The following is a 13,486-nucleotide window of genomic DNA, read 5'->3' on the forward strand; positions in this document are numbered from 1 at the left end:
TGCAACTGCCGAAGTCGGGCATGCCCAATGGGCACATTCAGTAAACCCTGACGGAACCACAGAATAGTAGACACCATCTGCTCCAGGGTCCATCCAGGGCCCAATTCCATCCTTCATGCTCCCCAGTAAGTGGCAGACTAGCCTTGGATAAAGCCATGCCAAGGATGAGAAACCTACTTCCTTCAAAGACTGTCCGCTGGAGTTCTAGATGATGTTAATTACCAGAAGGTTCTTTATGCTCTTAGAGCCACCTAGGTAGCACACCTCTGAACTCAACCCCTACCTTCGTGTCTCATTCAATCTTCTCTTTTCTAGGCTCAAGATTCAGTTCACTCAACCTTTTGCAACCCTCTTCCATCTCAAGGTTCTCTGTCTCGTTGCTCCACTAGCTGGGCACTGAGGAGGTTCTCTCTGGGCACTGCCTTGGCTGAGTCAATAGACCTTGCCTCTTCCTGTGATCTGCAAACCCTAAATCTTTTTATTTTCACATGAGCTACTGCATATGACATGGGTGCTTTTTCACAGTCTCTTCTTTTTATATTTGAATACTAATATATACTTACCTACCATATCAAGAAATGTACATAAATTAAGCATTCATTATCTCTCCTAATTTCTGGTGTCTGCTTAGTTAGCTGGTTTGACACAATAATTTACACGGATACTTTCTGAGACTGCTGCTTTCCTTCTTTGGTCTTCCCTTAGGTACAGAGTTTTCAAGCTAAGTTTGTTTTGGATCCAAAAGAGTTGAATTAAAGCTACAGAGGAGGCTGGGAACACAGAGTGCCTCCCCGCAGGGGTGCCTCCAGGGCCTGGGGCAGTGACACTGAATGATACCTTGGGCCTGGCCTTTTCCTCACTGGGATGGACTGTCTCAGGTTCTTCAGAATGACAGCACCCTGGTCCTCAGCATCTCTTTCCTTTCTGTCCTAGGACTTCCAGCTCTGGGCCTTTGCTCAGGGATGATGCCCTTTCCTCTCCTCTGGTGTCTTCTCCTGGCTAAGACTCAACTCAGGTGTTTTATCTCCTGAGAGTCCTTCCTTGGACACCTGTGCTGGCCTTCCACCCTTCTCCCGCCTGACATGTGACTGTTGACACTGTGCTTGTATGCTAATCTGGCTATGAGCAACCTGTGGGTAAGGGGCTGTCTTTCATTTTTAGAACCCTCAAATCTAGCACAAGGCCTGGCATATAGAACATTTCAAAAAATACTGGTTTTTAATGGCTGATCAAATGAGTGAATGAATGAATACACTTCCATCTTGTAATTTATTCACAGTCTCTCCAAAGTCAAACTAAATGCATTGCCCCTGAAATCTCATGCTTAGAGCACCTCATCTGCTTCAGTGGGCAGGATTCCTCTCACAACAGCCTCCTCCAGGCTGGCAACGCTTTGTCCCTTTAACCCTCTCCAGGACAGTTTGTGACATCTGTGACTCACTTGGCGTCCCTGTGCCTGCTGCCCATCTTTCCAGTCCCTTAGCAGAGCTGGGGCCCCTGACCAGCCCTGGGCAGAGGGCCAGGAGCAGAACGGTGGCATGTGTCCCCGAGGGCCTATGTGTGATCCCTTAGCTCTGCAGTCCCCGCTTGGGTGGGTGGAGTTTCCCATTGAGATGATGAAGCCACAAGCTGAAAGCCAGCCAGGCTCCTGAATTACTACTTGGGAGAGAATGGTCCATAAGAGCCACTAGACACGCAGCAGGCTTTGGGCGAAAGAGAGTAGAAGACGGATGCACAAAGCTACTGAGATGTGGGAGTTAATTGATTAATTTACTTCTACAGCATAAACTAGACCCTCCAGACTAGTGTGACGCTCCAAAATAGTGCACTTCACAGGTGCTTAATAAATGTTGAGTGAATAATGGATGCGGAACATCTTTTTCCTTGTCTGTATTCTGCCATATTTTCTAATTTCGTAATTTCAAAATAGCACAATGGCATTTTCTTATTTGTTTCTGTCTGTTCTCTTCTGGGAGACTTTCTTGTCCTGACAATCAACTTGGATCTGCCCAGACTGCCTGGGCTGATGGGGTATGTCACACTGGTCTCAGTTGCTCCCTGAGTTCCCTGTCACCCCTGTTCCTCAGGAACATTGGACACTCACACCAGGAGACAGCCCATGGCTGGAGGGGAGGCCTGTCTCTGCCGCGGTTTCAGGGACCAGATGACTAGTTGTTAGGGCAACTGAAGGAGGCTCCTGGGTGCTGTGACAACCTACCACGGCCACCAAGCCCCTTCATGCCGCCTTGCAATGCTTCCTGCCACCATGATGGAGAGGTGAACCGTCAGTATTAGCAAACACTGGGTGAGGGAGAGGAACAAGCTGAGTGGGAAGGAAGGTGAGGACAATTGAACTGATGCAACGTCAACACGTAGGAAAAAAATACACCGCCGGGTTGCCATGGTTCACCATCTCAGCTGAGTGCTTCAGGGCTGGTCTATTGCTGTCTTTTCTTTTATGCGTTTCTGGATTTTCTGAGTCTTTTTAAATGAGTGTGCATTAATATTACCATTAGAAATTTTTTTCAAGTCTATATTATCATCTTGCTACTGATTTTCATGCTTACATATGTCTGGTACTCTCACACATTACGCTGTTTAGCTCACATGGGCATCCCATTCAATAGATGCTGAAGCCCAGAGAAGGTGAGCCACTCTGGCCCAGGGCCCCTCGGCTCAGCCCAGGAACTCTGGGCCAGGAGTGCAGGTGCCAGTTCTGAGCAGAGCCCTAACTGTACTGTGGGCTTCTTGCCTCCTTGGGGGTCTTCTCATTTCTATGCATGACCCCCCAAGACCAAGTCCGAGGAACACCTATCTCCTTATAACACCTCTCCTTCCAGAATACGAGAGGCAAGTTTTCACCTCCCAAGTCCCTCTCAAAACCTCGTTTCCTTCCAGTCTTCCTAGCACCACCTGGGAGAGCTCACGGCTCATGTGTCTTCTTGCTTGGGCTGCTGAGATGGCCCCTAAGTCACCTCTGTGGTCCAGCCCCGTCTCCTGCAGTTCATTCTCCTTCCTGTGGCCAGGGTAATCTTTCTAGAATGCAAGTATGGCTTGTCCCATGCTGTCTTCTGGCCACCCAGGGTACTCAGCAGTCCCAAGAGGTGACAACCCCACTGGCTCTCTAGGAGGATATTTACCTGGTGACTCCCAACCCCGCATTAGTCCTTCTGTACATCCTATGTGCCACCCACCACGCTGCTCCCAGGGAGGCCTGTCCAATCAGAAGGCTGGATGAGGACAGAGCCATGCTGTTGCCAGGGGCACCTCCAGTGGCGGCAGGGGCCATGGCTCCTGTTCAGCACAGTGGCTGAAGGTCTAGCAGCTTTCATAACAACATCAGTGACATCAGCTCTTGGGCAGAGTTGTGGGCTCCAGCCCAGGTTGGAGGCAACTTCCTGATCTCTTAAGAAATACTGTTTCCCTTTTGTTCCTGGTCTCTGGGTGGAAGCGGGGGTGGGGAGAGTTTCCAGTCTCTGGGTAGTATCACCTTCCTCTCTTGCTCTGCCAGCCCATGGCAGCAGCTTCCGGTCTCTGAGTAATAGCAGTTTCCCCTTTGTAGACTTCCAGCCTCCAACACCTGTGTCATCATTCACTACATTAAAGCCCCTTGGCTGAGCATCTTGAGAGTGGTTTCTGTTTTCCCACCTGGACACTGATGAATGTACTCCTAGAGCTCCCCCTGCCTTGAACACCCCCTTCCCTTCTCCCGGGGTGGGGGTGGGAGGTAGTTCCACATGTAGCAGACACTTTGGTGAGCTCCCCATCTCTGTGTTTTTTGCCTCCTGGACACACATGCAGATTGCTTCTCCCAGCCTCACTTGTAGGTGGGTGCAGTCAGGTGAATGGACTCTGCCAAAGGCATAGAGAGATGGCCACGCCTCCAGGCCTGGCTCCTGCAAGCTGACCACACAATTCCCTATGCTCTTCCTCCTTCTCTGCTGGCAGATATCAAAGATCCAGGAGATGGTGGAACACCTGGTTCCCAAATGCTCCTGTGGGTAGAGCACCCCTACACATACCACACTATTATTTTGATGTCATTTGGGGAAGACACTGAGATGTCAGCCTTGGTCGTTACCGCAGTCGTATCTGACCTACATGTCCAAACCAACTCAGTTCAGCATCACCTTAAAAATCTCAGTTTTACAAGATGCAGGGGTCCTGCGGTTGGGTGGTGGTGATGGCTGTACAACATGGTGAATGTACTGAATACCACTGGATTGTATGCTTAAACATGGCAAAGATGCTACATTTCATTATGTGTATTTTAATATTTATATAAAAAAACTGGGTGAAGAAATAGCAGCTAATAAAATCCTAAAGCAATAAAAATTTAATTTGATTTTGAAAATGTAGATATAGCATGAAATACTTTTTAGGAAGTTCATCTAATGAAACAAAATCAAAATAATAGGTGCTATAATTTGCAATGCTTACTAGTAACTGCTTGATTCATTAAGAGAGAATAAAGAACACGGACACCAGAAGAATTATGAAGAGAATATATGGGCTGACTGAAAGAGGTCATTTCTAGAACTGCAAAAGGGATTCACTGAGTGAAGGGTGTGAAGAGAGAAATCATGACACCAGGAACTGGACTTTTCCATGTCGCCAAATTTATAATCTCTCTATCACACTAGATTTGCTGTTACTCTTGTACCTCTTCACTTCATAAATTAATTTTGTTATGTGAAAAAAAATCACCTTAAAATAACTCAATATAAGAGCCCAGTTTATCAGGCACTGATCTGTGAGGTCTTTGCCAGTCTCCTCAGGGTCTCTGCAAAAGATTACTAAGTATTTTCTCTTCTTCAGACTAGGCAGCAATCTTTGGGGATGAGCTCTGTGTTGTTTATTCATCTTGGTCATTCTCAGTCTGACAAAGAACCACATGGCCAGTGTGTAATATGCATTTGCAGGGTGAACACATGAGGAGTGGATTGCTAAATGTAATGAGTGGCCCTTGTGTGCCAGGCCCATGCTTGCACCTCACATGGATTCCTTGACCAGGCCTCACAATGTCCCTGGGTGATGGGGTGACTAATCAGGCTTTGCACATGAGGAGCATGAGGCACAGAGAAGTTAAGTAACTTGATGGGGGCCACACAGCAGGAAGAGGGGCAGGAATCATGCCCATGCATCTGGCTGTTGCTCTTAGCCAGTCACTGTCCATGGGGTGAGGTCAACTAAACAACAGTAGATAAAATTCTGACCACTAGCAGTTGCCAACACAGGGTAAATATACGTGTGTTTCATAATAATATTCATAAATGTATAAAGAAACTTCAGCCAAGAGCAACAGTGAGTGTCTCTCTCCAATGAAAATGGAAACAGGCTCTGTCCTGCCCTCAGGAAGAGGGTATGTATGTCCGCATTCCCCATGGGAATCCTCGTGGGGGAGACTGGACTCCAGTCTCTCTCATTCCACACCTAGCCCCACTCTGGTAGAGGCAGCAGTCTCCCAGTGCCCACACGCGCATCCATTCCCTCCCTGGAACTGATTTCTCATTAGTCTGCCTAAACCACAGCTCTGCTCTCGTCACAGTCCCACTCCAATGCCATTGTTCCCGAAAGCCTGGTCAATAATCTCTGAAAACAAGGACCTGGCAAGGCGATCAGGCTTACCCTCCCTTTCTGACCTCAGGAGCCCCAAGCCACTCCTGCTAAAATGCCTTCCCGTAGATGAGGCAGTCGCCTGACTCAGAATGTCTCCTTCTCACTCTTGGCCTCTAGAAATGCTATGTCCACGTCATTTCTACCATGACAGCTGCCCAGCCCTCCAGGGCCCCCAGCACTCCTGCTTTAGCCACCATGCAACTCAGCTTGCTCTCTGGTCTGGCATTTTGCAGAGTGAATGTTGCACTCTAGCAATCTGTGTGAATGTTTTCCATACCCTGACAGCTCGCTGAGGACAGGGACCATGTGGTCATCTTTGAATCATCTCAAAAGTGGGAGGGCTATGCATTTGCCTGCTCTACAAAGATTGGTTCCTTACTCAGTTGGAACTGCTGATATAATCTACTGAAAAAGAAAATGGGTCCTCTGTTGGAACCGATCTTAAAAAAAATAAGGCTTGGAGAGCTGAGGTAAAAGGATCGCCGGAATCCAGCAGGTCAACTTTGGGGTGGCCGTGAGTGTGTGTGGCACCGAACTCCAGTCTGGACGATAGAATGAGACTCCAATTTAAAAAAAAAGAAGGAATTTGTAAGAACTTCAAATTGCTTTCCTAAATTAGATGCAACACAATCCACCGAATTCTAAACATGGCCAACATTTCAGTCTTTCACCTTGAACAGATGAAAAGTTAATACATTACATGAACTGCTTCATGAGCAGTGGACGTACAATATTGGTATCCCATCCTGGGGGAATGCAAGTGGCACCGAACACATAATGAAGAAGGAAGTAATTCAAAGATGGATCTGGAACTTGGAAATATATCACCTTGTGAGAGTGCCTTGAAACTCAGACATCTACACAGGGAATATCATAACTGGGGGCCTGACTCAAAACAGCTAAATCTAAAATATATTTTGAAAAATGGAACCAACATTAGATCTTTATTTCCAGTTTAAGAGACCATCGGGAAACTACTCTAAGTTGTCAAAAGTTTGGTTATTTTCTTCCCACAAATTACCTATCTATAAAACCGTTGTGCAATATTGATTTCCATCTTTAGGCAATGGGAGAAACTGTTCCTTTCTTTACTCATTGCATATCTGTCTGCTGAGTGAGTTGTATTAAAGTCTTTGGAGAGTGACTTATTCCTCTAAAATTGTAAAAGTGCAAAATTAAATTCCTGGTTCCTTGGAAAGGCAAACCTCTCTAGTTCAGGACTGATGATGAGTGTTTTCCCTGGTTCTCCATGTTCCTGAAGACCAACCTGTCCACCTCAGCTGCTTTCTCTGTGGACCGAGGAACAAGGACACAGGACACAGGACCGATACAACCAAAATAAAACCATTCCCAGCCCTCAACCTCCAAAGTAGTTATGAAAGATTTGTGCTGATGTTGCAGTAAGTGAGCCAGGACTGTCCGAATGGTCTTCTCATGCCACTTACCTTGCCCAGAGCTTTTCAAATTCTCTTGGTGTGAGGGGAATATCAAAACCATACAGAGCATTCTTTATATCCCGTCGTCGAAGAATGCCATTGCCCTCGTTATCAGTTTCTATAAAATTCTACAATATTAGAAGATGGTATTTAGTAACATATAATATGTGTTTATGACAGCATAAAAGATCTTCAGTAGTCAATATCTGGAACAATCTAAGGCATTTTTCTTCTCATCTATCCTTAATTACTTTTTAATCTAAGTTCAGGTATCCTCATCATTCCTATAAAGAAGGCGATAGAGCAAATAGGAAGAAGTATTATGTATTGGGTAAATGAGTAATCTTAGGTATGTGACCTGGGTTCTCCTTCTGGTCAACAACTTGGGTTCACAAACTATTAGAAATAAGTCCAAATTATTTCCCAGGCCCTAGGAAATGAGATAGAGGATTATCATCTTAAGGATGTTTTGGTTTGGTCTTCTGACTGTAAGAGCAGAAATGAGAGACATTAGACTCTAGCTATTATGACAAGATGACATGGTACAATTATGTCTCTGAAGTGTGCAGAAGGTATCTAGGGATTTGTCAGACATTTGATAGAACCATAGACTTGAATAACAGCTAACACACATGGTACTCAGCACTGTCTTAAATATTTCCAAGTAATAGCTCATATAATCCTCTTCATAACAACACTATCAAGTGGATATATTGGGTACATCTTCAGAATTCTCTGTAAGCATTATACTTAATGGTGAAAGAACAAAACATTCTTCTTAAGATCAGGAACAAGACAAGAATATCTCTATCACTGTCTATTCAACTTTGCACTGGGATCTCAGCCAGTTTAGTTAAGCAAGTAAGAGGATAGAAAGGTATAATGATAGAACAGGGAGAAATGCAATTGTCATTATTCACAGGTGGCATAATTGTATATAAAGAATACAAAGAGTACAAAGAATCCACAAATAAGTTATTATAGGAGGTAAATTTAACAAGAAGGCTAGATTCTATATCTACAGGCCAAATCACAGAAAAAAATTTAAAAGATAACATTTACAATAGCATCAAAAATAGAAAGTCATAGAAATAAATCTATAAATGATATATAAGAAAAGTATAAAGTACAAAGTATATAATTTTGTTTATAGAAACGTATAAAACTTTTTTGAAATTATATTTTAAAAGATGAGAGTATTTGGAAATACACTATGTTCATGAATTAGAAAACTCAAATAGTAAAGATGTCATTTTTCTCTAAATAAATACATCCCAATAAGTTTTTCTTTCCTTTGTGGAACTTGACAAACAGATTCAAAGCTCTTAAAATAACAAGGTAAAAGGAATTGTCTACTAGCTAATTTGATATATCATCAAGTTGTAGCAACCACAAAGATGTGGTATAGATGCCAGGACAGACAATTCAACCTGTGGAACATAAGGGGAAGCATTAAAACAGCAGTGGGCTGTGATGTAGGACAGCGGTGATGCTCTGATCAGTCGGTGACAGGATGAACTTCACAATGACTGGTCCTAGGACAGCTGGATCTCTTTATGGAAGAAATTAAACCTGGTCCCTGTCTCACAACACTTAGGAAACATCCAGTCCAGATCTCAAGACCTGAATGTGCAAGTTGAAACTGCAAAGCTCCCATAAGGTACTGTGAGAGGATATCTTCATGACTTCAGGGAGGGACGGGATTTCTAAAACAAGACCTACAGAGAAATGGTAATAAATCTGACTACATTACAAAATGTGACTACATTATATTCATCAAAAGACAGCCACATAAAGGGGTGGGAACCCAGTGTATAAACTGGAAGAAGATATTTGCATCACATATCCCTTACAAAAGAGCAGCATCCATAGAACAGGATATGCTATGACCACAGTACAAGCTTCTATTGGCCAATAAAAGACAAACTAATACAAAAACTGCAAAAAAATTTTGAGCAAGTATTTCATAAAAAAGGAAACCTGACTAATGAATAAACAAATTAAAAGATCCTCGGTCTCATTAATAACTCACAAAATGCTAATTAAAGCTGCCTGAGATACATCCATTAGAGTTGAAAACCTTGGTAGTCAGATAGTACCAACTGCTACAAGGGTAGGGTAGAGCAGTTGTGACAGGAGCCTTTTGGTTCACAAAGCCAGAAATATTTCCTGTTGGGCTCATGGTCTAAGGTATTGAAAATATTCTTTTCCTTCCTCTGGATGGTGGTTACATGGGAACTACTTTAAATTTATTTAAACTTTACATGTACATTTTATATACTCAAAACCTAAAAAAATAACTGAGCTTAAAAAAAATTAAATCTGGAGAATTTCAAAGTCCCTTTACAAATGTATAGTGAAGTTGGCACAGGAGCTTAGAAGCTACCACTTTGTCCCAAAAACAAGTGAAAATTTGAACAAACTGAAAAATCAAAAACACTTCTTAGCTCATAAGAGAAGTGGAGTTACAGATCAAGCCACTGTCCCCAGAAAAGGAGAGACAAATAGGTGAATATAGGGAATCACAACTTACTGGAACAGACATCCGTGAGCAGACACCTCTATAGGAACCTATGCCAGAAAAAAACTACAGACCAACATCTCTCGCAAAGACAGATATAAAACAACAACAACAACAACAACAACAAATCCTTAACAAAATATTAGCAAATAAAATCCAACAGTGTACAAAAAGAATTGTTTGCCATGACTGAGTGGGATTTATCCAAGGTGTACAAGGCTGGTTCATCATTTGAAAATCAATTAATGTAATCTATCACATTAACAGAGAAAAGTAGAAAAAAATCACATGATCATATCAACAGATTTTTTAAAAAGCATTTGACAAAATTCAACATCTATTCCTGGTAATAACTCTCAACAAGCAAAGAATGGAGAGAACTTCCTCAACTGATAAAGGGTATCTACAAAAACCCTATAGCTAACATCATACTTGATGATGAGAATCCAAAGATTTCTCACTAAGATTAGGAACAAGGAAAGGATGTCTCTCTTACCACTGCTTTTTCAACATTTTACTGGAAGTTATAGCTAGTGCAATAAGACAATAAAAGGAAATTAAAGATATAGAGGTTGTGAGGAAATAAATAAAACTGTCTTTGTTCATAGATGACATGATTGTCTATGTAGAAAATATAAAAGAATCATCATCATCAACAACAAAAACTCCTGGAACTAATAATATACCAAGGTTGCAAGATACAAGGCTAATAAACAAAAGTCAATCACTTTCCTACATATCAGCAATGAACAATAGGAATTTGAAATTAAAAACACAATACTGTTTACATTAGTACCCCCTCAATGAAATCCTTAAGATACAAATCTCAAGAGCTATAAAGAGAAAATTATAAAACTCTGATGAAAGAAGTCAAAGAATTAAATAAATGGAGATATTTATGGATAGAAAGACTCCATATCACCAAATGTCAGTTTTTCCCAACTTGATTTATAGACTCATTCAATCCTAATCAAATTATTTTGTAGACATCAACAAACTGATTCTAAAGTTTATTTGGAGAGGCAAAAGACCCAGAATAGCCACACACACACACACACACACACACACACACACACACACACACACACACAAATACTAAAGGAAAATAACACAGTTGGAGGACAGATACTACCTGACCTCGAGATTTTCTGTAAAGCTACAGTAATCATGAAAGTGTGGTATACTGGCAAAAGAACAGACAAATAGATAAATGGAACAGAATAGAGAGCACAGAATAGACTCATATAAATATTACCAACTGATTTTTGACAAAAGGGCACAGGCAATACAAGGAAAAAAGACTTTTCAAGAAACTGCTGGAACAGGCGGACATCCACATGTAAAAATATGATTCTAGACACAGAACATGTACCCTCCATAACATTAACTCAAAGGGATCACAAACCTAACTACAAAATGTAAAACTATAAAACTTCTGGGAGGTAGGGTGCATTGGCTCACATCTGTAATCCCAGTACTTTAGGAGGCCAAGAAGGGAGGACTGCTTGAGGGCAGGAGTTTGAGACCAGCCTGGGCAAGATAGCAATACCTTGTCTCTATAAGTAAATAAATACCCCTGGAAGATAACGCAGGAGAAAAATCTAGATGACTGTGGGTTTGGCAATGACTTGTTAAATACAATTCATGAAAGAAAGAATTGATAAACTAGGCTTCATTAAAATTAAAAATATCTGCTCTATACAAGACATTGTCAAGAAAATGAAAGACAAGTCATGGTCCAGGAAAAAATATTTGTAAAAGACATATCTTACAAAGAACTATTATCCAAAATATACAAGGAAGTCTTAAAACTCAACAATAAAAAAAACAAGACAGCCAATTAAAAATTGGGCCAAAGACCATAACAGACACCTCACTAAAAAAGATATAGATATGGCAAATAAACCTATGAAAAGATGCTCTACATTATATGTCATCATGGAAATGCAAATTAAACCATAAAGAGATACCACTACACACCTTTTAAAATGGCCCAAATCCAGAACACTAACAACACCAAGTGCTAGTAAGGACGAGGAGCAACAGGAACTCTCAATTGATGACAGAAGCAAAGACCTCTCCAATCCACTTGTCACTCTCCAACTGCCTGTTTATTATTGTTTTTTATTGTTGCTGTTGTTTTCCACAGCACTGATCTGCTTTGTTAGTAATCTGCTTTGTTGCTGTATGACTGTCACCGCCACTGGTCTGTGAACACTACGAGGCAGGGCTCAGACTGAATCCCACTGAATCCCACTGTCCCATTTGTGCAGGATATATGCTGAGTAAATCAATGCAGGAAGAGTGAAACCGGGAAGGGTCCTGGAATTGGCCCTCGGGAGTCCCTGGGGTCCATAGGCTGATATAGTCTGCCTTGGAGGGTGGACTACAGAGAGGAGAGGAAAAAGAAGTCGGGAGAAGAGCAGCAGCTGGGAGTGTGGATGAGGGAAGGGAGTGCCCAGGACCAGCAGAGAGGAGAGATTGGCTGGAGAGCAAGGGGGCGCTTTTCTTTATTAGGTCAGACCAGAGTGAGTTGAGGTTAAAGAGAAGCTGATGGGAGGGTGCGGAGGATGGTGTCAAATAGTGTGTCCTGTTCTCTTCCTTGGCTAGTAAGCACTGGGTTGGCTGCAGTTTCTAGTCTGGACCCTGCCCTACAGTCCTTGGCCTAGAGGGCTGCTCTGAAAGGCTGGGCCTGCCTCAGTGGGCCACACAGAGCTTTTGGCTGTGTGATGAGCTGGCCTGGGCCAGCACAGACAGCCCATTCTATGGAGGATAGAGGGCTGAGCAAAGGCAGTCCTAGCAGCTTAACAGACTTCAAAGACAGAGTGGGCATACTGGGCACGGGCCAAGGAAAAGGAATCACAGAAAGAAAAAGACCAAATGAAACAAAGTGGAGACATTCTTCAAAATAATTCCACAGTGCAGTTTTAAGAATATTTCTTAGAAGTTATAGGGTCCTTGTTCCATTATAAAATGGTGATCCCACAGCCAAGATTTCAGGACAAACTCAGTTTTGCCCATTCAGTTTTATTATCTTGTAGGTATGGCTGTCATTTTCACCATCAGGATAGATAGCCCCATCTCAATGCCATGATCACAATTTATATGACTGCCCATAGTGGGTATTTGCCTTATAAACATGCTTCTATAATTTTGGCAAGACAGGAGGAAATAGCTCTTTAAAATACATGCTTATATTGTGTAAAATTAAGTATGGCAGCATCTTATATTTTTCATTTAAATTTTTAATACTATCAAGCCAGAGATAGTGCTAGGAATTTCTGTCCATGTAACTCCAACAATACCTTTCTAAACATCAGTTGAAGTTGCATGTGAGAATTTAGTTTGAAAAAGTCTTTTAAGAATAACAGGAGTCGCCATATTGGGTATACAGAGTTCTTTTCCCATCTCAGCAGCTGGATCTGAACAGCTTGATCATCCCAGTGATCCTGAAACATTGAAATAGATTTTCTTTCCTTTTAAGGAAATAATCATTTTCTTACCTTAGACAAGTCTGACCATCTGTTTTTCGCTTTGGTAACAAGATACTGATGAGCCTGTTCACAAGCTAGTTCTGAATCCGCGACCTTCTGTTTTGGTCTTAAAAGAAAAAAAAATAATAAATAACTGTGTTTAAATTTAATGGGCTCATTAATCTCCCAAGGGGTTCCCCTATTCCCCTGTTTGCTTCAAAGATACCATTAAAGTCTGTTATTTCACATCTGGTCTAACTTAATTCTTAAAATACAGTCTTATTTCCCCAGCTGCATGTTAGGGAAGTCTTCTTAAATTTTGTAAGTCCTTGTTTATTTTCAGATAAATGCTACTCAACTTTTTTTTTTCAGCACACAAAACAAACAGGGCTCATTTATTCTCAGAGGGGGGAAAACACAATATAACATTGAGTATC

General features: G+C 42.0%; 1 protein-coding gene across 1 annotated transcript in view; it reads right to left on the reverse strand.

Moving 5' to 3' along the window:
• Positions 1-13,486, reverse strand: part of EFCAB6 (EF-hand calcium binding domain 6) — a 265,088-nt gene that overhangs the window by 68,968 nt on the left and 182,634 nt on the right. The window contains exons 20-21 of the mRNA XM_008058673.2: positions 13,080-13,176; positions 7,065-7,183 (exon numbers count right to left, since the gene is read on the reverse strand). Of these exons, the coding sequence (XP_008056864.1) occupies positions 7,065-7,183; positions 13,080-13,176 (216 nt within the window). The remainder of the gene's footprint in view (positions 1-7,064; positions 7,184-13,079; positions 13,177-13,486) is intronic.

This window comes from Carlito syrichta, unplaced genomic scaffold, assembly GCF_000164805.1.
Source record: "Carlito syrichta isolate Samal-C Ts95f unplaced genomic scaffold, Tarsius_syrichta-2.0.1 Scaffold303575, whole genome shotgun sequence".
NCBI lineage: Eukaryota > Metazoa > Chordata > Mammalia > Primates > Tarsiidae > Carlito > Carlito syrichta.